Source organism: Nicotiana tabacum, chromosome 17, assembly GCF_000715075.1.
Source record: "Nicotiana tabacum cultivar K326 chromosome 17, ASM71507v2, whole genome shotgun sequence".
Classification (NCBI taxonomy): Eukaryota; Viridiplantae; Streptophyta; class Magnoliopsida; order Solanales; family Solanaceae; genus Nicotiana; species Nicotiana tabacum.
Genome location: NC_134096.1, coordinates 97,445,627 through 97,470,074, shown reverse-complemented (window position 1 = coordinate 97,470,074; position 24,448 = coordinate 97,445,627). Strand labels below are relative to the sequence as shown.

Below are 24,448 nucleotides of genomic sequence, written 5' to 3'. Positions count from 1 at the left end.
TATTTGCAAATACTACATATTGCATTATGTCTCCACCAACAAAAATTTTCTAGATGTGTTTTTTTTTTGTGTAGTATTTGCAAAGAGGATAATTGACCTTTTCTTTTTTGTTTTGTGCATAAAAAGCACCTTCAGTAACCATTTCTTGTCTAAATACTCTTCTTTGTTCTTGTACTTGAAGAGCACTTATTAATTCTGCAACAGAGATGGTAGATAGATCTTTAGACTCTTCTAGAGAAGAAATTTTGGACTCGAATCTCTCTAGAACCGTCACAAGAATTTTTTTAACTATTCTGTCATCTTTGAAATCCTCGCCAAGCAACCTGATTCTATTAACAATAGAAGAAATCATGTCAGATACCTAGTGATAGTTACGTCTTCCTGCATTTTAAGAGATTCAAAATTCCTTTTCAAATTTAAAATATGCATTTGTGTGACTCGATCACTTCCTCGATACTCCTTTTTAAGCTTTTTCCAAACTTCTTTTGTTGTCTCACATTCAATGATTTTAGAAAAAATTGAATCTTCAACTGAATTTTGAATCACAGTATTGACTTTGTATTTTTTGGTTTTCTATTCTGAATGGTTTTTAATTTGGGCAAGAGTAGGATTTGCAGGGAGTGGTTGTAATGGTCTATCTTCCATTAGAATTTTCAATAAATCATAAGCTTCAAGATATGATTTCATTTTCACTGACCAAATATAATAGTTTTCACTAGAGTGAAAGCATGTGGGGCATTCAAAGAGAATCTGTTGCTTGCCATATTTGAAAATGGGTTTTAAAAATTGATGTTAGTTAAAAATAATTTGAAAATGGCTATTTGAAAGAACTCACAAATCCCGTAAGACCAATGAAGCTTTTGATACCATTGTTGGTTTTTTAAAAGATGGGACAACAAAAATATTAAAAATATTGATTGAAAATGTCTCTACTATTTTATTAAACATAGAGGGCTTTAAATAGCCAACTTGAGAACATAATCTGCAGAAAAATCTGCATAATAAGAATTTAAAAATTTCAAAATATCTCAACAAACCTAAAAAAATCTAACAGAAATTTAAATTTAAAAAAGTAGATTTATCCTAAAACTAAGCTAACTTATTATGTTAAAAAAATGCAACAGTAATTGAAGCAAATCATCAACATCATTAATATAAAGATGGTGCAAATTTGGAGTGAGCTTTCCCGAAATGTTCTGAAAACAAGAGGGGTAATTTTGAATGAATTTGAGGGCGGTAGATTGAGTTGGGCTTAGAGAGGGGAAATGGTGGGAATATTTATTTAAACGTGCATTTTGCTTAATCAATATTTTACAATGAAACACAAACTTTCTACAGTTGGTATGCTCTTTTTTTCAACGATAAAAGACGGTTTATGTCATCATTGGTGTTACCACTAAACTCCACAAAGATTATCAAGGTAAAATCTAGAGAGCTTTCCTGTTAAGTGGCGTGGCTTAACTGTAAGTGAAGTCGGCCCTGCATTCAATAAAGTAGGTAAAAATCATGAAAGCTCAAAGTTTAAATCTTTGCACAGACGAAAAAAACTAATGTGATTTTTTCTCATATTGTCTAAATCTTGATAGATAGAATTATCCGATATTTTTGATAGTAAGAGATAAGCATGTACCCACTGAATAGTCGCTGGGACCAAACATCAGCATATAAAACAAGTTGTCATTTGTTGGAACGTTGGGTGCCTTTAAGTGCAGTTCAAAGTAGGCCACCTTTGTAGTTCTGTGCATGAGAGAACAAAACCAGCTAAGACATAGTGCCTTTTAACAACTTGATTGCTGACCATATTCTCTAATGATGGCTAGAAGCCAAATCCAATTTAAAAGACCAATCTTTTCATTTTTGGATTTGGTAAAACAAATAAAGTCCCATTTTTTCTCTCAAGAAAAGGCATAGAGTAATGAATCAGCTTTGATAGAGATGAAATTTGGGAAAGAATATGCATCCCAAATGGTCCATGAATGGCAAGAAGCTTACATGGATTATAATTCTCTTAAGAATGAGTTGAAAAAAATCTTGAAATTCAAAAAGAAGAATGCACCATTACCACAAGTTGCAGTCACCCCAAAAGGATCCTTAAGGAAAAGGCTATCTATGTACAGAGCATTTAGTGGACTACAAAACAGTTTCAAAGGTTCTCCTGGGAAAAATAATGAAGATGAAGTGACAGTAGTAGTGAATTCAGAAGGTGACTTTGAAACCACTTTCGTTGCGTCTTGTGAAGAAGGTGGAGAATGTGAGCTGGTTTTCTTTAGGAGATTGGATGATGAATTCAATAAAGTGCTAACCTTTTACCAGGAAAAAGTAAGAGAAGTGAAGGTTGAGGCTGATAAGTTGAGTATACAAATGGAAGCACTTATTGCTCTAAGAATCAAGGTTGATAAGCCTTCAATTGGAATGCAAACTGCCCAAGTGATGGATCCTTCAACCAATGATAATAGTACCTTGTCTCCAGCATCAGTGGATCCAAGTAAGTGTAGATACTATGGCTATTATGTTCCTCTTCCATCTTTTTGGAAAATAATGGTTGTGGGGATTTTGGGGGTTACCCATTTGCTATATTGAGTATCTTAATTTTTACCCCTCGTTATATTTGGGGTCATTCATACCTTTGTCGTAACAAAATCATTCCGCATTTGCTTTTGAAAATAATGGAGCTTCAACCTTTAAGTATAATGTAGAGTGACTTTAAACCGTAGATATGTAAAATCCACTCTTTTTATGCTGGAACTTTGTTAAAGTCAAGAGCAAATACGAGAAGTTTGACGTACCAGCTGTTGGCACTTGCTTTATTTCTCCATCCAATGATTGCCCTATAAATTGTTCGAATTCTTGTTTAACCCCAATGTAGATAGGCCAGAAATGGAGGCAATTCAAGAAGTTGAGATGAACAGTGAAGAAATTCTGGAAGAGGAAGCAACAACAAGGGAAAGAAATAAAACAAAGATGAATCCCATTGGTTTTAGGCCTGCTCCACTAGAGATTTTGGACTATGTAAAAATCAATGTTGAACCCGAAACACCTGTTTCGACTTTAAGAAATTGCTGCATGACTTCAAACTCAAAATTATCATTCAGCAAAGAAGAGCTCAGAAAAGCTGAAGAGCAAATGAGAAAGGCTTTTGTTGAGTTTTATCAAAAGCTTCGACTTCTAAAAAGCTACCGGTAATGGTGCAATTTTTTCTCCCAAATGAGGACTTATAGTTTAGTTTTTGTCTTCAACTCAACTCACACTTTACTACTTAATGTTCCCAGTTTCTTAAATATGTTGGCATTTTCCAAGATCATGAAGAAGTATGATAAGGTACTACTACTACACTGAAGTTATAACTATTTCACAATAGAAAGTACTTTTGCCTTTTAACCTTGCAATTTATTGATACAGATCACCTCAAGGAAAGCTTCTAAATCATACTCAGATATGATTGAAAAATCTTATCTTGGTAGCTCAGATGAGGTAAATTTTCTTTCGGTTTCAAAAGCTGTTTCCCTCTCAGCATTATTCCACTTGCAACTATAGTTTTAACTTCGCATTGATCTTCGCTTTTTTAGGTTTCTAAGCTCACTGAAAGAGTGGAGGTCACGTTCATAAATCATTTTGTCAATGGAAATCGAAGGAAAGGAATGAAAGTATTAAGACCACAAGCTAAAAGAGAAACGCATAGAGTAACATATTTCATGGGTAATTATGCATCATTATTAGCATCAACTTCCTCTTCCTATGTAATCAGAGGTCAAAAGGCAGATTTAGGGTGGATTCTGCCGGTTCAACTACTATGTAACCATATGCAAAATAAATTTGTAAATGTATATATATAATAAGATCATACTCATTTGAATCAACTAACACTAGATCCTTGATCGCCTCTATCAGAGGTTACAAAAAGTTGGCTTAGTGCATCATAACCATAGTTTTTAGAGGCATCTGGATTGACCTGTCATCTCACTTTCATCAGAACCATATGTTCATTTTAGTAGCTGATATACATTTTACCTATAGGTTTGTTCTCTGGCTGCTCAATAGCATTAGTGGCAGCTATTGCTGTATCAATACATGCAAGAAACCTTCTAGAGCACAAGGGTCGTGGGCAGTATATGGAAAACATATTTCCACTGTACAGGTGAACTAATTAACCATCTGTCTTTTAAAAAGTCGTATTGATTCTTTCCCCTTGTGTTTCTACATTAAGCGAAACCATGTTCTAAGCAATACGTACGAGTCATGAAGCCCTATTTTTGCAGTCTATTTGGATTCATTGTCCTGCATATGCTCATGTATGCGGGGAACATATACTACTGGAGGCATTTTCGGGTCAATTATCCCTTCATATTTGGCTTCAAGCAAGGAACAGAGCTCAATTACAGACAAGTCCTCCTCCTTGCTTCTGGTGTTTCAGTACTTGCATTGGCTGCTGGACTCTTCCACCTGGATATGGACATGGACCCAAAAAAACGAAGTTTTGAGACAGTGACTGAGCTGATCCCACTTGTCCTGGTGTTTGTAAGTTTTGAAAAACATTCTACAACTGATCTATACACAATGTTTCAAGTTACAAACCCCTAATGATTGTAAATCTTTTTTTTTCCAGATTCTGCTTCTAATAACTTTTTGTCCTCTGAACATCATATATCGTTCAAGCCGTTTCTTCCTTATAAGATGTTCCTGGCACTGTCTATGCGCTCCCCTTTATAAGGTACCAGCAGTTTGTTTATGAGATATACAGACGCGCATTAATATCACTTGAAGTACATACATATATACAGTAAAATGTCTCACATCATTTTGTAGGTTACTCTACCAGATTTTTTCTTGGCAGATCAACTTACCAGCCAGGTTTGACTCAAAGTTTTTTTTTTAAAATGTGAAACTTCTATATTATACCAAAAGAGGATTCAAGAAGCTGATAATTCAGTAAGTGTAATGTGCAAATTTTGCAAGAACTATAATGTGATCTTGTATTTCAGGTTCAAGCAATTAGGAGTTTGCAATTCTATGTTTGCTACTATGTGTGGGGCAACTTCAGAACAAGATCAAATAAATGTCAAGAAAGCAGTGTTTATCAAATCTTATACATAGTCGTTGCAATTATTCCCTTTTGGTCTCGGTTCATTCAGGTGTTATAATTTTTGCACACACCAAATCATCATTCCCATTTCCTATTATATATATCTTGACAATTATTTAATGTGGCGCATTGTATGATTTCATGATATTTACAGTGTCTTCGCCGCTTATTTGAAGAGAAAGATTCGATGCAGGGGCTTAATAGCCTCAAATATCTCTCAACCATTGTTGCTCTTGTAATGAGGACACTTTATGATCAGAAGAGAGGAACCTTTTGGAGAGTAATGGCAGCATCAAGTTCAGGAATTACTACAGTTGCAAACACTTACTGGGACATTGTCATAGATTGGGGTCTATTGCAAAGGAATTCAAGAAACCATTGGTTGAGAGACAAACTACTTGTGCCACACAAGATTGTCTACTTTGTTGCCATTGTAAGTGCAGAAGCAGGTTATATTATAAAGCTCTTCCGGTGAAAATCAAAGTTTTTGATGATTGAAGTCTAAATGCAGGTTCTTAACATAATTCTGAGACTAGTATGGATGCAGTTGGTTCTAGATTTTCAAGAACTACCATTTCTGCACAAGAAAGCAATGATTGCAATAGTTGCCTGTCTAGAGATCCTTCGCCGAGGCATGTGGAACTTTTTCAGGTCGGAAGCATTATCTATTTGAGTTTAACATTTACCCATGATAGTGTAAAAGAACTTTTACATTATCAAGTCATCTAAAAGATAACAATAACTAACTGTCCATAATAGTGTAGCAGATATTTGATAGAGTTAGCCAGCTACTTGTGTATTTATTTGACATCTCGTAAAAGATAGTGTGCTTCTATCTAACAATAGTTCTGCTGTTTTCATTGTTCAGGTTGGAAAATGAGCACTTGAATAACGTTGGGAAATATCGTGCCTCCAAATCCGTACCACTGCCTTTCAACTACGACGAAGACAAGAGTCTATAGCTATGTTTAGCTGATACAAGTCAAAGGAACCCAGAGTACTCGAGATAAAATTATTTTCTTTTCTTGATTTCCCTTTTCTCGTACAGTTCTTTGATCCATTCATCAATGGTGCTTATAATATAATATAGTTTAGTTTTGTTCATGAAAATGTTCTTTACGTTCTATATAAAAAACATGAAAACACACCAGATGATCCACACTTCACATCTATTGATAAAAAATTATGACACAAAGTCAGATTTACACGTAATAAAAACACAATTAATAGAAATGGTAGCACAGATAACTAGAGTGCTCGAGATGTGAAAAGACCAACTTCGATGCTAAACATCTTCCGCTGAATGTATATCTTTAAAGGTTTTGCCCTCTAAAAGTTCCAAACAAGTAAGAAGTCTAGATAATCAACAAGCTTTTGTAAATCCAAGAACTAGCAAAGTCGCGTTAGTGCTAAAGGTTACAGATGGAGCGAGCAATTTATTCCAGAACAGTCGTATACAATGAAGAAGCAAACCATTTTATCTCCCTCGGTTAACAACAAACCACTGAGCAAAGACCAATAAGCAAACTACAAAGGTGAATTCTATTCTGGTGGATGGGAATCCTCTTGATCTGTCTCTTTATCATTCTGAGAGGCAACCAACTGGTCTGAATCAGAGTTCTCTGCCGTTATAGCGCCCGTGCTATCATTATCTTGGTCACCAAAGATATATGAGAATGATAGTGGATTATATGTGGAGCTTGCCTTTTTCAGCCCCTGAATGGCTTTGATTGCAGCAAGTGTACTTCGATATATATCCACATTTTCTTCCCCAAGTGGCAATGCTGGAGAAATATTTGAAGCATAAGAAGTAGTTCCTCCTGTTGGCCCTTCTTCAGTAGCATCTGATTCAACAACTTCTGCTTCCAAAGGAAATAGGAGCTCGAGATTTTCCTCACACTCACGGACTAATCTATTTAGAGGTTCTGTTGTAAAGAAGGGTTGATCAAGAGCAAGTTGTGTGAAAGGAAGACGCAACAATCCCCCAGTTCGTTTATCAAACTTCTTCAAAATCTTAACAAGACCTAAGTGAGCAAAACAATTTGTATAAGAAGGCTGATGGAACCTACTTTAATAAAATTCAAAGAGACTCTACTTTATGTTTATTCTGCAAGAACTTAGAGCAATACGACACTTGAAACACAAAGCCCGAGCAATGGTAACTAACTGATATCAGAAATATATGCTTAAAACAGTGTAAAAGCTGCAGTACCTGCAAAATTTAGAGAGCTATAATTTTTTAGAAGAACCATCTCCCCGTGTATGGCAACAAAGTCTTTACGTATTCCCATCGTCTCATCACTAAATTCACTGTCTTTTGTGAGAACTCCATCTCTACCACTCTTCTCCTTTACTCTTTCAATTCGCTCCTTCAATTCCTGGAAGAAAAGTAGATGAAATCGGATCAATTCCCACACTAAAAATAACTACAATTGATACTCACATATTTGAATATTTATTTATTTTTCCACTTTAATTTTTGGCGTGCTTACACTTGGGCATATTTTCTCAAACCCATCCTTTCCAATCCCTAGCTCTTCACCATCAAGAGAGAGAGAGAGAAACAAAAATACTACTACCTATTTTCAGTCCCCTTCTGAAACCCCATTAGAGAGATTCAATCCAAGTCCAAAATAAAAAGAAGTCCCCTTACTAAACTCATCTACTACCACAATTTCCTTATTCCTCATCTACTACCACAATTTTTTTCAAACGGACACCGCAAGCGTCATCCTCCACAACATAACAACAAACCCAATTCCAAACTTCGAAACATCACGAAACCCCTTAAATCGACCATATTACTGCATTGCTACCTCCACAGAGAACCAGCAGTGCTATTATTGTTAGATTGGTGACCAACATGTTGTGCTGTCACAATCTAAAGCATACATGATGCAGGAACAAATAGGCAGAAGCTATTAGATAATTAAAAATTAAAAGTAATAGTATGGTTCGCCATTATTGTTCATATCGGTCACTTTAGTTGAGATCTTACAGTAATCTGTTATAGTGTTATCATAAGGGTTTTCTTTCCACTTAGCTTTTCATATTCCACCTTCTGTTAGGATTACTTTGTTCTATTTATTTCCTTTTAAGAAGCTCTTGATAGACAAAGAATTAGGACTCCTATATAATTTAGGATTTGGGTTCTCGGATTTCTCTTTGATAGAGTAGATATTGACTTTGTAGTCATTCAACCTTTGTTATTAATAACATTACGCCAGTTGGCTTTCAAGTTCTTTTCAAGAACTTCTTAACACAATTTTATTTGTGCTTTGATGGGCATAAAGGCCGGAAGAATATTAGAATCATGTTTAGGGTATTGGAAAGTAAAAGAATGAACCGTCAGCATGCTAAAAGCACACATACATGCACATGTATAAATATCATGTATCTTCTTTTTTTTGGGTACATGAATAAATATCATGTATCACACAACTCCTTAGTCCTTTCACCACCAAACAATCCAAATAAAAGCCCAAGGCAGATATCAATTTTCCACCCAAAGCGTGAAACAAATAAGATTAACTAGGGAAATCAACTCCATCCTTCCAAAATGCATCCTATTCTGATTAATACAAAGAAAAAGGAAACAACTAAGCTCATTATGACATCCCACCAAAAGTCGTTGTCCAGACAAAACATAGCCTCAGCTTGTGACAACTTGTAAAATGCTAGCATTATGGAAACTGAGCAAATTAAGGGAAAAAGGGACAGATTGACAAGCATTAGCTATAAGAGACTGCAAACAAGGACAAAGGTGATAATTCAGTGAAAAATCCGTCCCAATTAATTGATGCTCATGCAAATGATAAAAGACAGACTTCAAGTCATAAATGTCTGGCGAATAGCCCACACTTTTCACCTTGAGTTCTTTTTCTCTGCGACGAGTGCTTGAATTTTAAATTTTAAATGTTTATCTCTCACCCTACAATAGTTTTATATAAAGCATAGAAGTTGATAGATGCAGCTTTTAACTCAACAAGTTGTGCTCAACTTTAATGTATGGCAGCAAACTTGTGGATTTAAATTGCCAGTACAAGTATCCAACGACCAACTAGTGTATAAAAAAAGAATCTGCTAGACTGCAACTAGCATTGGCTCTTAGCATGACTCATCACTGACTTTTAATATGGGTTTAAGAACTGATAGTGACAAGCCATTGACAAATGTAAGCAACTTGACCATAAATTTAAGCCATCAAACCATTGATCGACTTAGCTATTAATCAACCATGGTGATTCTTAAAGTTGCTAGTATATTCATGTGTCAATTGTTTCGAGTATATTGAACTTTACAAAATAGAAGCATTGGCAACACCTAAAGAAGCAAACTTTACAATGTAGACAGCACCATCCCATTGTGATTGAATTGAATTCATAAGCAAGTTCAAAAATATATTCAATATTTAGGTGTTTATCTTGCTTAATCCACTACTTGTGCCCACCTGAGCAATATCATACAAGAGAAAATAAACCTCCAATCCCTTGCCAAACTGGGCAATATCATACAACAATGAAACTAATTGGCAGAGGCAAATCCAAGATTTGAAGTTTATGGATTCTTACAAAGACTAAATTAATACAATAATAATTGAATTCACAATCATGTATTTATAGATATTTAGTAAATTTTTTAATATATATATATATATATATATATATATATATATATATATATATAGAGAGAGAGAGAGAGAGAGAGAGAGAGAGAGAGAGAGAGAGAGAGAGAGAGAGAGAGAGAGAGAGAGAGAGAGAGAGAGAGAGAGAGGGGGGGGGGGTAGTAGTGTGAGAGCTGGGAACCATATGAGTAGCTCCATCAAGTAATTCACCGATTCATTCTTAGAATTTCGTGTCTTTGGCGTTGAATGAATACTTTAACATTTGGGACTACGGTCATTTTCTGAAAAATCTGGTCGTGCAAGTTCATAATTCCAGACTTCTTGTGGTAATTGATACTAAACCAGCGGCGAGAAAGTGATCTACCTTTTTTTTGGTTTGCCCAAAGAAATGCTGAAATGTTTTCGTAAAAGAAACTTTTGTCTCCAGAACACAAATTATTAAAAACAATTATGTGATACTGCTTCAAACTTTGTGTGCACCTTACTGCTAATCCTTCCACATTATCAAATGTAAAGCAAAAATTTTAAATGCCTTTTGGCCAAAATCGATATAACAATTTTTTCAAACATGTTACTTTAAGCTAAGTTGCTCGGACTCGGGTGCGGGTGTCCGATACGGGGCAGATCTAGAGGTCAGATCCTTCATGATCTAAATTTAAAGATTCGGGGGTACGGATCCAAGTACGGATACGGGTGCTGGGATTCGGCTAAAAATAATTCAATTATTTAAAAATAGAGTTATAAAAATATGTCTAAATTATGAGACATGTGAAAAACTTGCAAGGTATTCCGAGAAGGAGAAAATATTGAACAAGAGTCGAATTTTAGAAGGAGATAAAAGGAAAAGGACTGACATAGAAATTTATATATACAAGGTATTCCATTTTCTTCCATATCACCCTAGCTTTTGATTTGTTTTCAAAAATCATAGTATATGTTCCAAATTTCTCCGTTGATTTTGGTCAAAGTACCCAAAATCGGTTGACCAGATCCGACACGGATCCCACACCCACATCGTGTCGACACGGGTGCGGCACTGAAAGTGAAGAGTCCGAGTAACTTAGACTTTAAGCATTAGAATGATATGCACCTGAATAGAGTAGAATGATATAGATGATTCGTGAGAGAAAGGCGTTGTTGTTTGATTCGTACACCTGATTTGAGAGAAAGGCGTTGTTGTTTGATCGATGGATTGACTGGCTGATTGAATGCTTATTAACTACATAAATCAAGGTAGGTCGTGTTGATTAATCACTCAAGGATGTGCCCAAGTGGTCAAAGAAGTGAGTGAAAACTTTGGGGATCATGGTTCATATCCTAGCAAAGACCAAAAAAACTAGGTGATTTCTCCATTAACCAAACATACCTAGATGGTGGGAGATAGGTGGGAGGTAGCAGGTATTCGATAGACTTGAGGTGCGCATGGATTGCTTTGGACACCACCGTTATAACACAAAGAAAAGGTAGGTCGTGTTGACTAAGACAGGAGGAGTGTATAATTTAAGACATGTAGGGCCATTTCCTGAAAAACAGTTAAACAAATTGGAAAGGCACCTAGGTGGAATATGCCATCAATATATTCTTATGCTTCAGCTTAACTAAGAATATTCCCCAGGTAGCTCCAACGATACCTTCTCCCAACCCCACTAATTTATTTGTTTCTGCAATTATATATCTCCTCACTTGCTGCAGCTATCTATGGCAAGGAACGGACTACTAACTTCTTGCCACCCTCTTAAGCTTTTTATGATCTCATTTGCATCTATTTTTCTTTTTTCTACTTCAAATAATGTCATTAATTTTCCATAATTGCAATTGATTGATTGGCCCATGCTGCATTCAAACTTTTATCCTGTAGCAGCAGATGAAACCTAAAAGATAGTGATCCGTCCAAATTTATCAGTCTTGGACCACCTAAAACTCCATTGTAACAAGTAGTACAAGTAAACCCCTACTTGACACCTAATCATCCTTCACATTTCATGATCCATCAAAAGTTAAATTTTAAACTCAATTATGGAAACTAAAACGCAAGTTGGGATAATCAGCAGTAAAATAAACAATTCCTTCGGAGTTTAAGGTGGTCACGAGTAAATAGTAAATATCACCTAATGACAGCGATTACAGGATTAATGCCGTAAATCAAAAGGTTAAAAAAATGAATTAAATTCAAAAGAAATACTAAGAAATTGGGCCGAGTAGAGCGCAAAATAGAGTATTCATATAGCCGATCTCAATTATTAATTGATTGACATACTAACATATGTATACAGTAATTTAGAAGAAAAAGGAAATTAACCTGGAAGCGAATAATAAATTCCTCCTCTTTATCGACGTAGAAATCGTTGAATTTGTTGAGTTCCTCATTGAGAATTCTGACGAACCAGTCCTGCAAGTGCGGGGGAGGCGGAGGAGGAAGAGGAGGGGGATTGTCGCCGCCGTCGGGAAGATTATCGCCGGTAGCAGGGCTAGAACGGAGGTGGTGCTTGAGAAGCTTCTTCAAGGGCTTGTAGCACAAATACTTGTCCCTCCATTCGGGTAGGGTTTCTTCTAAATGCGTTGTAAATTCTTTCCCGAATTTCATAACAAGATTGATCACTCAGTTTTTTTTTCTCAAACACAAAACAATCAATTTCACTTAGTTGGAATTAAACAACTGATCGAATGCTTTTATTGGGAATAATCTGATGTGATCATGTGATGAAAGAACAAAAGACGTTACGAATATTTTATTGAAAGATACAAAGGGGAGAGTAGTAGTGGTAAACGCAGTGATTATATTTTTTGGCTTTTTTTGATTTGCTTTTTGGATTTTAAGAATATAATCCAATAAAGATAACTATGAATGATACCCAGATGCGAAAAATAGTAAAAAAATTGTTTATTCCTTGGGCAAGTTGCAGGCTTGCAATGGAGTTGGGAATCTTTTTTTTAGCAAACTCAAATTAGTGTTCGGAAATTTGTTTTTTTTTTTTTTAAGTAAAAAAGAAGCATCTGAGTATTCAAAAGGAAACCAAAAGGCAGAATGGCAGATGCTTCGTGTATTGGAAAGTCAACTTGGGAAATTCGTACTGTCTTTTTATGTGCATGAAAGAATATTCATTGTATTCAAATGGAGATTCAATTCAAGAACTGTCCTGGCAGTTTAGCTGTGTTTTTGTCCTCTCAAACGGGGCGACCCACGTTTCTATTTTCGCTACATCATTTATCACATTTGTCATGTCACACCAATTCAGGAGTGTCAAAAAAATTGCTGGAGTTAAAATTATTTCTATAAGTAAAACGAAAATAATGTATAGGTCATAATCTAGTTAGTAGTACAAAGTTTGTTCAATCAAAATGGTTTGAGTAGTGAGTCATAATCTAACTCACCAAACTTCCAAAAAAAAAAAAAGGATGCCAAATACATAAACAACATTTTTCATTTTATCACTCTATTTCAACTTTGTTCCATTTTGATCTTTCAACCGTATTTCTTATGTTTCGTTTTAACACAAAAGTTGAAACCAGTGCAAACAATATAACGCGTGTGTATATACAAATCTGAGATGTAATAAATATCCAATTAAATGTTGCCACCTATTTTGTTTTCATCCATGTCGAACGGGTCAATGCTAAAAGACCCGAATCCGACCGAATTTGGGTAAAATTAAAGCCGCTTCTTATTTTCTCTCTGTCACAAATCCCTACTTGACTAATAGTACCCTAAGCTCCTTCCCAAATTCATAATCGCACATGATAAACCCATCGATTATCGGTGATTTCTTCATCATTTGAAGACGAGAATCACATTTCATCAACTATTTCTTCATATTCATCAACATTCGAGATTGATTTGAAGAGCAGTTTTAATTGTTGTTGGCTTTTGGCAGCTTTGTTACTTCTGAAAGTTGCAAACTTAAGTTGTGTATTTTAAAAGAGTTAGTTTTGTGTAAAGAATGAAACTTTGGCATATGGCAGCTGAAGTATTATGCTGTTTGGTAGCTGATTTGTGCTTTATTTGAACTTTATTTAGTTCTTGCAAGAATTGGTTTTGTGTAAAGAATGGAACTTTGGCATCTGGTGTTTGAGACCTTTTTAACAATCTGAAACTTTTTGTGTTTGTTATTGTTTAAGGCATGTCAATCAGAAGCTTAAAAAGTTCATTCTTCTACAATTTACTACGTAGCGGTCCTATGAAATAAACTCACAAAAAAATTAATCAGATTAAATAAACGAACAACAAAATTGCAAAAGTTTGAAGCTTTATGGATGGCCAGGTATGAAATCGGCAGATGAAAGATTTGGAACTTTGAGAATGACAATGGGATAACAATAAATGGGAAAGGAAATAATAAAGATGAAATAATGGGGAAGGAAGTTGGGGAATTAAATATGGGGCCAATAGTAATTAGAAGGAATTTTGCCCCCAAAAAAAAATCTGCCTCACGCGCCTACCATATGAGGCAACTCACGCTATGTGACTGGTCAGCTTTTGTGTTAAAGTAAAATATAAGAAATAGGGTTGGAGGGCCAAAATGGAACAAGGTTGAGATAGAGTGCCAAAATGAAAAATGGTGCCAAGTTGAAGGGCTGTATATGTATTCAGCCAAAAAAAAATTCCATTTCTTGTCTTTCCTAACTTATGTAAGTACACTATTGTGTAGCTCCATAATTGAACAGAAACCTTAAGACTCTGATATGGACTATATATATATTTGCCTTTTCAAATTTTATTTTAATATTTAAATTTGCTTACAGTGGTTTAATTTGGAGTAGTAGTTTTAATTCAAGCTGACACAATCCTTAAATGAGTTTTGAAATGCCTACGCTACTTTAGTCCTTGAATGAATTTGGGTCAACGAACTCGTTAAGCTTTGCTGGTTTACTTTAATTTGAGGCCGGCTTTACCTGGGGAGGTTCGAATTGTGGGCAACCACATATGTTAATTATCTTTCTTTTATCTAACTTTCTTGAGCTTGTTTAGATTCCTGGCCCATAGATCTTTCGGATTCCTGGCCCATAGATCTGGCTTCATTAACTTACAGCAGATTAAAATGTGCAAAGGGAACACTTAGCGCCTGGCATCTTCTTTCATAATGTCTTGTTTAAACCACCTAGCATCAAACACTTCTTGGAATTTTGGCAAGCTTCAAACTTCCAACATCCAAGCGGCAAGCTGGTGTGGTCTTAACTTTTCAATGCTTGGCTGTATAGGGACCTTTCCTTATATATTTATTTGAGAAATTAATTCCAAAAATCAGTTTAATGGTTTTCTCGTGTTGCTAAGACAAGTACCTAAACATGTGCTTTCATAATGACTGAAGCCAACTTTAATTGGTTAATCCGATCAGTTCATCGATGGTTGGCAAGTATGATGGTTTTCCTCCTACCTAGTATTACAGCAAACTCTGGAGAATCAACAAACCAAATGACGCTAATTAAAAAACAATAAAACACATCAAATTGATTGATCACCTACCTGTTTGATGATCCTTTCATTACACTTTCAGGATTGTCCAAATAACTCAACAATAGGAGATGACACAGAAGTTCAAAGAATAAAAGCTAGAGGAGTAGAAAGAAAGCAAAAGAAAAGGGAACTGCGTTGCAGGAGAGACAGCCTATATTGAGTCCAAAGCCTGAAGAATATCAGCTTTCAAGTCATCAAAATCTTCCACACCAAAGCTGAACCTAACCAAATTGTCCATGATGCCATACTTGGCTCTATCTGACTGGCTAAGATCCCTGTTTTTCATGTGAAAGAGCACGTTATATACATTTTATTGAAGGACTGTTTGCTGTAATATAACTACTCTGTTTTGGTTCTACTTTAGCTTGCTTTCCCCAGTATATCGAATACTACATGGCAGGTAAGGTAAAAACCCCTAATTGCCACATGATGGACCTTTTAGGTGTATCAATTCTTGAATGTCACTAATTCCAAAGTCTCACTAAACATATTCAAGAACAGTACCAGGAAAGGGAAAATGAAACACAGACAACCACAGAATAAATATCAACATACCAGTAAGACATTATTGCTGGTTGGTCCACAATGCTCTCACAACCTCCAAATGATGGAGCAATATACGGAATTTTTAGAGCATCCACAAATTTTGCGGTAGTCAGCAGGTCTCCGTCAACCTAATTATTAATAGACTTTATCATGAACAAACCAGAATACAGGACTTGAGAAGATATAGTTGCCATCTAAAGGTAATAGATTATTAGTAGTATACAGACCTCAAAACTGACCACACCACCAAAACCTGTCATTTGTTTCTTTGCAATGTGATGTTCTGGATGACTTTGCAGGCCTGGATAATAGACATGTCTCACCTGCAATTCATTTTCCTTAGATATGACAGAAGTTGCAACAGCAAAAAAGATCACAATGAGACAGAAAATTCAAGACAACTGAATTCTATTTAACTACAAGAAGAAAAGCAGGAAGCATAGTGTATCATTGTTTCTGAAATCCAAAAAACCAGCAAACTGTATAGTAGATATTCATTACCAGATGTCTTAAGGATGGATAATGATTATAAGAAAAATAAAAGATATCCAATTGTAGCCAAGCAGAAATCTGACAACAGTATAGGAGCAGGAAGAGAGAGGTTCAATGACCATCCACTGACCAGCACTATCCGTATGTTTTTATATCTTCCCCTTCTCTTTCGCGTATCAACTTTTTTCTTTATGACTGTAGTGTTCGGACTAGCTTACGCACCCGTCGACTATTCCACTGGGTGCATATCGTTTTTTGTTTCTGTAAATCTTCCTAAAGTTGCAAAAATGGATGCAACATTTTAAATTTATTTATGAAAGAATCAAAAGAATTATAGTGACATCTTTCTGACCCAACAAGGACGCAACTTCTTTATCCATATTAACCAAAGAATTAAAGAACACACTATCATTACATCTTTCTGACGTCAGAAGCACATTCTCAAGGTGCATAAGAAGTGTCAGAAAGAACTGTCCAGCTTATATGGCCTAGAAAAAATTAATCACTACAAGAAAGAAAACAAGAGCCTGTGGCCTTGTTGCTTCCATGTCTTGATTATTTTCCGCATGCTTTAACGTCTAAACCAGTAAGAAATTACCAATATCTAGACCATGCTGCAGGTAATAGGCTTACCATAAGCCTTTTCAATTTTAACACAGTAAGCTGAACCACTTTATTTCTCTAGTAAATACAGAAACTCCATAGAATTAGTTTAGCTACTGCTTTGCCTCAGATGTGATTTGTAATCATGCCAGTAAAAATTATTGCAAGCTGAAACTACCTTGGGATGAGCCTCTAAAATCTCGGCCATCCTCAATGCAGTTGAGTTTTGTTGCTGTAAACGAAGATGCAGCGTCTTCATGCCTCGGATGATCAGATATGCGGCATTCTGATACATGCAAGGATTACATTAGATTTGACAAAATACAAGCTCAAACTACAAAACAAATGTCTCCATGTACTTTAGCCACCCCAAATTCCATGATTTTTCAGGAGTCCATCTTATTTTTATAAGAAAAAATATTCACTTCACCAAATTTGAGCTTTCATAAAGCATAGAACTCGAGAAAACATAGTCAAGCAAAACTTCAAAGACAACTAACCGGATTGAGAGCACCACCCAGGATGTGATGCAGGTTACGTATTACTGAAACTAACTTTACAGGACCACTAATGCAACCTGCGAGAACCTGCATAAATACAATAGCCAGTCAGTTCGATTACCTTTAGTAGGAGCATAATTGTTTGAATTGCCAAAACACCAGTTATGGTTACCATACATCATTATGCCCACCAAGGAATTTTGTTGCAGAGTGCAGAACGAGGTCAGCCCCAAGGGCAAGGGCCTTTTGATTAAGAGGAGTTGCAAACGTCCCATCTATGCAAACCAAGGCTCCTTTTTCATGACAAAGCTTTGAAACCAGCTCAATGTCTACACATCTGAGGAATGGATTTGTTGGAGACTCGGTAAAGAAAAGATTCACCTGCATGGAAGAAAGTTGTGAGTTGAGTCGTATCTTCATTATTCTGTCATTATAAGTTCAATACATAATAGACTAACAGTAGCAAACTGACTTTCTTCTGATTTAGAGCCAACTCCAGAGCTCCGACATCGGCTGGGTCAATGACCGTGGCCTGTGAAATGAATAAAGGAATGAGAAGTTATAACCACTAAGAAAACACCTTGGTATTATTTTATTTCCTTTTGACTGAATAACAAACAAGAAAAGCTCTAGCCAGAAGAAATTATCACTGCGTGTTATCTCCATCAGAATCAAAATTCATTAATATCATTCACTTTGATGAACAGAGAAACAATAGCAGACTTGCGGATCCCATTTTCTTAATATGTCAAGAAATAAAGTAATATCGGTAGATATGCAAACTAGGAGCCCGTTTGGATTTGCTGATTTGAAGTAGCTGATAAGCATTAGGTGCTGAAAAGCACTTTTAAGTGTTGAAACTGATTTAATAAATAAACAGTTACGTGTTTGGATACAAGTGCTGAAATTGATAATAAGTTGTTGCAGTATTTGATAAAAAAAAGTGTTGATAAGCTCTTTTTCTGTTAGAACGACTTAAATAACCTTATAACTGTTTACACTTATAAGAGCTTAATTTCTTCAAAATTTTAGATTCCAGATCGATTCAAATGCAAAATATTCTATTTGTCATTTTATTTTAAATACAACTTAGATAAGATAATTTTTATGATAAATATAATTTATTTTATGATAAGCATATAATCATAAGTTATAATAATTAATAAATTGACAAAAGTTTCTCAGTAAAAAATAAACCTAAATAGTACAAAATATTTGAAGAGAAACAAACATTGTCTTCATCACCACAACACATAGAAAGTAATACACCAAAAATTTTATATGTCCTCATTTATTTCATACAGTTCAAAGATTAATACACAATCATATAGATACAAATATGCAAAGAAATAGAGAATTTGCTTATCTTAAATAGTCAATGAAAATTCAAGACTTAAAGAGGCGGGGGCTTAGGTTGAAACAATACTTGAGGCACTGAGTATTGATGTAAGAGTTTTGTTCTAAAAAAGAATATTTTAAGGATAAAATAGTAAAAATCTTGGTCAAACTTAAAGTGCAAGCTAAAAATTCATAAGCTGAGGGTGACCAGCTTATGGCTTTTAGCTTATTTTTAATTTATAAGCACGTGACTTATAAGCACTTTTAACTTTACCAAAAGTGTATATAAGTCAAAAAGTGATTATAAGCTAGTTTGACCAGCTTATAAGCTTAGCCAAACCCCCTCCAGAAACGTAAGCTATCTGAAAAACTAGGATTAATGCAGTTACCGTAATCCCCATTTTAGGAAGTATAGTTTCAATAAAGATCCGGGTCTTCCTATAGCAGTCTGTGGTTGTAACAATATGGCCTCCAGCAGGAACCAGCGCCAACAGCATTACAGTACTGGCGCACATTCCAGATGCCATTAACAAGGTTGATTCAGCACCCTCCAGTGCGCTGTTGCAAAAACAAAAAACACATTATCTCTTAAGTACCTACCACAAAACACAAGTGGAGAAACAAAAAAAAATATACATAAAAACATCAAAACCAAAAACCAAACTCGCCTTATCTTCTCCTCTAAAACAACAGTAGTTGGGTTCCCATAGCGCCCATATTCAAAACTTGCACGTCTTTTCTCCTGCCAAGTTATAACAGAGAAATCAGAAACAACAATATAGATAAACCTAAAAGAAGTACTTTGCATGCTCTTTCAAATTCAGTGAAACTATACAAGCGACAACGGATGGGCAAATCACCTCGCTTCCCATAATATTATTATGTATTAGCCTTACAGTTAGGATCTTCAGTAAAAAAGACTGAGCGAATCTACATTGTAGCTCATACGCCATAAGAAAGTACTTACTCAATGGCCAGATGCAAATGTAACAATAGCAAATACCTTAAAATCAATGAGCTCAGAAGTCTTGTTGAAGAAATAAGCAGATGTGTTAACTACTGGGGTAGTAATTGCATCCGTAACAATGCCGCGTCCCAACCTTTCACCTGAAAGAAAAACAAATGAGGCCTCGGAATTCACTGAGCAATATATAAACATTCATAAGAAATCAAAATTTAGAAAATTATAGCTAAAGGTGGCAGGTTCGGAAATATACCGGCATGAATAGCGACACTCCCATCAGAATTCAAAAACGAAGCGTATTTCATACTTGGCAAACTGTCAAACTGTACATTTTGATCATTACAAGTCTCATTTTCCACCAGCGCCACGTCATCATTAACTACCGTGGTATCAACAGGAGCAATGGAAGCGGCGGCGGCATCGACGGCCTTAGCCACCGGAGTGAAATCAGGAGATGAGTTATTGTTAGACCACGAAGCCGCCACAACTTGAGCCACACCGATGTTGCTGCAGTTCCTCCGAGCCTTAATGCTCAACTGCCTAACAAAGTTCGGAGGAAACCTATAAATAAGAGAAGACAGACCGTGAATGGACGATCCGTGACTCAAAATGCTGGCCTTGCCGGAGTTAGGAATGTCGTGGCGGGGAATACCGCCAGAGAATTCGGCATCCGAACGGCATTCAAAGGATGGAAAAGCCCTAGCACAGCTTGAGACAGCCATAAGGTTCCGATGATGTGACGGCGAAGGCCTGCCTTCTCTAGAAAAAAAAAATGAAAATGAAACAGAGAAGACGGAAATTTTAGTTCAAAGAATTTGCGTCCTCTGAACTTATGATAAAGGGAATCTGTGAAAACGCGGGTTAGATTTGTCGTCTTCTGCAAGCGGGTCCACAACTTTAGAATTTGAACCATGGTTAATGACTTAATGTTTACCTCTGGTTGGATTCTTGTAGTTAACAGAAGTTCGGATTTTGTTGCCTACGTGGATGCACATCAGTATAGATAGACTGACGCCAACTCTAAGCTTGGTCCAATGCGGGGAGCAAGTAGGTATTATACTGTGTGCTTTTGGTACTTGTACTTCTTTTAGCATTCAACTTAAGGTCTTTTCTTTTCTTTTCTTTTCTTTTCTTTTCTTTTCTTTTAGTGTTACTATATTTAACTTTTGAAGAAAAAATGAAGAAATCTTCAATTGTGATTAAGAGCGTAAGAGTTTTTTTCACTTTTTTATCGAATTTTTTTAAAATTTTTCCGAAATCAATGTTTGGCCATAAAATTTCTAATTTTCACTTGAAGATGAATTTTTAAATTTTTCAAAAATTTGAAAAACTCCAAAAAGTTATTTTTTAAAATTTTCACTCAGATCACTCACAAAATTTCAAAAACAACCCAAAATTATATTTATGTCCAAACACAACTCTAATTTTCAAATACCAATTTCACTTGAATTTTTTTTAAAATTTTACAATTCTTATGTCCAAAAGCCCACTAAGATACAACGGTGTGACTTATAGTTCACATGTTCAAGCCATGAAATCAGCCATTAATATTTGCATTATGGTATGTTATCGTCATTTCCCTTAGGTTGAGGCCCTTCCTCCGACCCTGCGACTGCACTATTGCTATTAAGATGCGTAAGAAATTAAAAGGAGAGATTATTGAGATCACATCATTCTGAATTTTCATTCAGTATTTAAATTAGCAAGAGAAAGAAGTTGCTAGAACTTCAATAAAATATACACTTATCAATCAGTCTGCCAGAGGCTGGACCCCTTTTATGTTCTACTTTAAAGAAAAAAGAAAAATCACAATATATACAACAAGTTGATGCTTACCCTGAGTAGCTAGTGGCAACTAGGAGATCAACGTATTGCCACTTTGTTCTGTCCAGTTTGTTGCCAATTATATTGCCACTTTGTTCTGTCCCATTATAAGATTATGACTATTGCTATCAGTATCACTAATGCTGTTTCACTTCTTGATTTCCTCTTTGGGCATTTCCGAATTAGTAAAGTGGTTGGTGGAGAAAATGGCAAGAAAAAGGCCCAGCCTAAATGAACTTAATGATACCGACCTTAAGGGGCCGTTTGGTACATGGGATAAGAATCCCGGGATAAGGTTTGTGATTAACTTTCTCCCATGTTTGGTTTGGGGCATTAGCTAATATCGAAATAACTTTTACACTAAAATGAAGGAATTTAATTATCTCATATAAAAGATGGGATAACTAATCTCATGGGATATCTCACTATTGTACCAAACAACCCCTTAGATAAAGGTAAGAAAAGAAAAAAGGAACTCTTTAAAAATGTTTGGTATACAACATATAACCAAATTGCCTTTCGATATGTTATAAACAACACCTTGTCCTATTAAGATTGCTTTTTCCCCTGAAATTAGTATTTCTTATCTACACTTCACTTATATAATGTTGACAAATTGATACTAACTTGAACCTGTGATAACATGCGAATGATGTGCACCTTTTAAGAACTATCAAAGGTGAGCGCTTAATTAATTGGTGAACTTCATTTAACACATTACATGGCAAATAAATAACTTTATTGAACACATCATTTGGCAAAATAAATAACGGATGGATTGAATTCCTTGTCTTCTTAATATCTTGTTTGAACTTGGATGAATCCAATCCATCAAATGAATCAACAGACATGGGGGAAAAATGTAGAAGTTTCACCGCGTGCTTTATTTGGGCTTTGCCATTTTTAAGTTATTTTTTTAATTATTGGTGAACTTAAGACAAAAACGCTACTCTTTTGAGTTTGTTAGATTTATTATTATTTTGATACTTTTGGGTTTGTTATATTTATTATTATTTTGACAAATTTATTTTGGAGTTTGTTCTTTATAACATTTTGAAACTTATGTTATAAATTTGAACTCGTTTAAAGTAGATTTGGTCGTTGAATAGTACGTTTCATTATTGAAATTCGAATAATAAGTTTGTATATTTTAATAAAAAAAATTAGACTTTTGGACATAAATGCCTGAACTGACACCATGTAAAAAATGGGTGAACTTTAGTACATACAAAAATGGTACGACTGAATGTAGTGCGTGCAAAAATGGCAATAATCGCTGTACTTTACCATATATGCCTGAAGTGCATGCAAAAAATGTTTGAACTTCAGCCATGTGTGAAGTTAAGTCATGTATGTGACCTACAAATTTCTGATAAAATTTATAATTTCAGACATTGATTTTTACAAATCTTGTATATCTAAAATTATATTTCGAAGTCAGGTAAACTTGCAAAACAACAATATAGAGTTTTTTTACACACTTGGTCTTTTTTTAACTATTATTTAAAAAAATAGCATCATTTATTGTTTATTCCATAAAGAGCATTTTTTTTTATTATTAGCATATTATAAAAATTAAGCCCAACATTCATCTTCTTCACTCCATTTTTTAAACTCTGATGCATATGTGAATGCCACCTAAATTCAAGATATTTTGATTTATACTTCTTTTATACTTTGTATATCAAGTATCACTTTAATTCAAAATGTATTTTTATGTATATAATTTTTGTATATTTATTTGTGAAGTGCAATCTTATTTTAAGATGTATTTTGATGTATATTTCAAATATATTTTATATGTCAAGTGTCATTTTAATTCAGGATATATTTTTTTATATATATATTTTTTGTATATTTATATGCCATCTTAATTAAATTTAAGATATATTTTTTATGTATATTTCACATGTCTAAGTGTCATCTTAATTGAAGATGTATTTTTTATGTATATTTTTTGTATATTTTATATGTGTTAATTCAATATATATTTTTTTTATATACGTTTTATATATATTAACGTATATTATTATCGAAGTAAGATCTCTATGTTAAGAAAGGAAGAAAGAAGGAAGAGAAAAACTTAAGAACAACAACAACAACAACAACAACAACACAGTATAATCCCACTAGTGGGGTCTGGGGAGGGTAGTGTGTACGCAGACCTTATCCCTCCCCTAGGGTAGAGAGGTTGTTTCCAATAGACCCTCGGCATCCTTCCGTCCAAGAACTCCCACCTTGCTCTTGGGGTGACTCGAACTCACAACCTCTTGGTTGGAATTGAAGGGCGCTAACCATCAAAGCAACTCACTTTGTCAAGAGAAAAACTTAAGAAAGATAATAAAAAAGAAAACGAATGAAATAAATTTAGAAAATATATTGGGTTCGGCAGAAAATAAAATTAAGAAGATGTAGAAAAAGAAGGAAAGCTAATAGATAAAGAGAAAAAAAGGCATGATTTTTGTACAAAGAATTATTGATTTTCCATTCAAATTGCTTATGTTTAGAGATTAATAATTAATATTCCCATTTTAATGGAACTATGTGCTACAAATATAAATATTTTTCTGCCACAACTATAATATTAGATTTTATGCTACGAATTTGTTATATTTCTTTTAAATTGTGACAGTTACGTAAAGTTCCCAAAAATATAAACATTGGCTACAACTTAAGCAACGGTCCCAAAATCGGTTATTTGTGCACTTCGGTCAGAATAAACATTATGTTAATTGATCATTCAGGCCCAATTTCTTTTACGGTAAATGGAATTGGCACATCCAGCCCAACCAAGAGACCCTGAACTCTATAAATAGCGAGAAGGGTTTAAGAGCAAGGAATTAGGGTTTGTGCTCTCCATAGGAATACGAGAGCTGCAGTATTGGCAGGAGGATGGGTTCTGGAGTTAATTCTTTGCCTTTTTTTTTTTTTTTTATCTGAATTTGATTATTCGTAATACATTGCTTTGTAGAAAACTGCACCTGGAAATAGGATCTGTGGCAGCAGAAACATATGCCCAGACGCC

At 35.0% G+C, this 24,448-nt stretch overlaps 3 protein-coding genes across 4 annotated transcripts; 1 reads left to right on the top strand and 2 right to left on the bottom strand.

Moving 5' to 3' along the window:
* Window positions 1-1,692: 1,692 nt before the first annotated feature.
* On the top strand, window positions 1,693-6,190 carry LOC107774037 (phosphate transporter PHO1 homolog 9). Its single transcript, XM_075234708.1, has 13 exons — window positions 1,693-2,485; window positions 2,867-3,179; window positions 3,270-3,318; window positions 3,400-3,471; window positions 3,567-3,696; window positions 4,015-4,135; window positions 4,257-4,515; window positions 4,604-4,708; window positions 4,804-4,848; window positions 4,980-5,129; window positions 5,235-5,513; window positions 5,592-5,731; window positions 5,949-6,190. The coding sequence occupies exons 1-13, from the start codon at window positions 1,936-1,938 to the stop codon at window positions 6,040-6,042; spliced, it is 2,307 nt and encodes a 768-aa protein (XP_075090809.1). The 5' UTR covers window positions 1,693-1,935; the 3' UTR covers window positions 6,043-6,190.
* Window positions 6,191-6,374: 184 nt separating this feature from the next.
* On the bottom strand, window positions 6,375-12,433 carry LOC107774053 (SPX domain-containing protein 4). Of its 2 annotated transcripts, none has more exons than XM_016593517.2 (3): window positions 12,004-12,433; window positions 7,293-7,458; window positions 6,375-7,104 (listed from the first exon to the last, which is right to left on the bottom strand). In XM_016593517.2, the coding sequence occupies exons 1-3, from the start codon at window positions 12,286-12,288 to the stop codon at window positions 6,623-6,625; spliced, it is 933 nt and encodes a 310-aa protein (XP_016449003.2). In that variant the 5' UTR covers window positions 12,289-12,433; the 3' UTR covers window positions 6,375-6,622. The 2 variants fall into 2 exon arrangements, with proteins under 2 accessions (XP_016449003.2, XP_016449012.2); XM_016593526.2 differs by having other exon boundaries at window positions 6,375-7,005.
* Window positions 12,434-15,226: 2,793 nt separating this feature from the next.
* LOC107774020 (cystathionine gamma-synthase 1, chloroplastic-like) lies at window positions 15,227-20,321 on the bottom strand. The gene is given in 11 exon segments (NM_001325175.1): window positions 15,227-15,431; window positions 15,712-15,830; window positions 15,930-16,025; window positions 16,976-17,083; window positions 17,298-17,384; window positions 17,475-17,678; window positions 17,770-17,829; window positions 19,025-19,193; window positions 19,304-19,377; window positions 19,639-19,742; window positions 19,853-20,321. Coding segments are annotated over 11 exon segments (1,614 nt in total). The 3' UTR covers window positions 15,227-15,307.
* Window positions 20,322-24,448: the final 4,127 nt, after the last annotated feature.

Bases quoted from the DNA above. Each gene is read 5' to 3' on its own strand.
- LOC107774053 (XM_016593517.2), bottom strand. From the start codon at position 12,288: ATGAAATTCGGGAAAGAATTTACAACGCATTTAGAAGAAACCCTACCC. The intron at 7,459-12,003 runs GTTAATTTCCTT...CTTTTCTTCCAG, and splicing joins AATTTATTATTCGCTTCCAG to GAATTGAAGGAGCGAATTGA. The intron at 7,105-7,292 runs GTACTGCAGCTT...TTGCTCACTTAG, and splicing joins TAGCTCTCTAAATTTTGCAG to GTCTTGTTAAGATTTTGAAG.
- LOC107774037 (XM_075234708.1), top strand. From the start codon at position 1,936: ATGAAATTTGGGAAAGAATATGCATCCCAAATGGTCCATGAATGGCAA. The intron at 2,486-2,866 runs GTAAGTGTAGAT...ACCCCAATGTAG, and splicing joins TCCAGCATCAGTGGATCCAA to ATAGGCCAGAAATGGAGGCA. The intron at 3,697-4,014 runs GTAATTATGCAT...TTTTACCTATAG, and splicing joins TAGAGTAACATATTTCATGG to GTTTGTTCTCTGGCTGCTCA.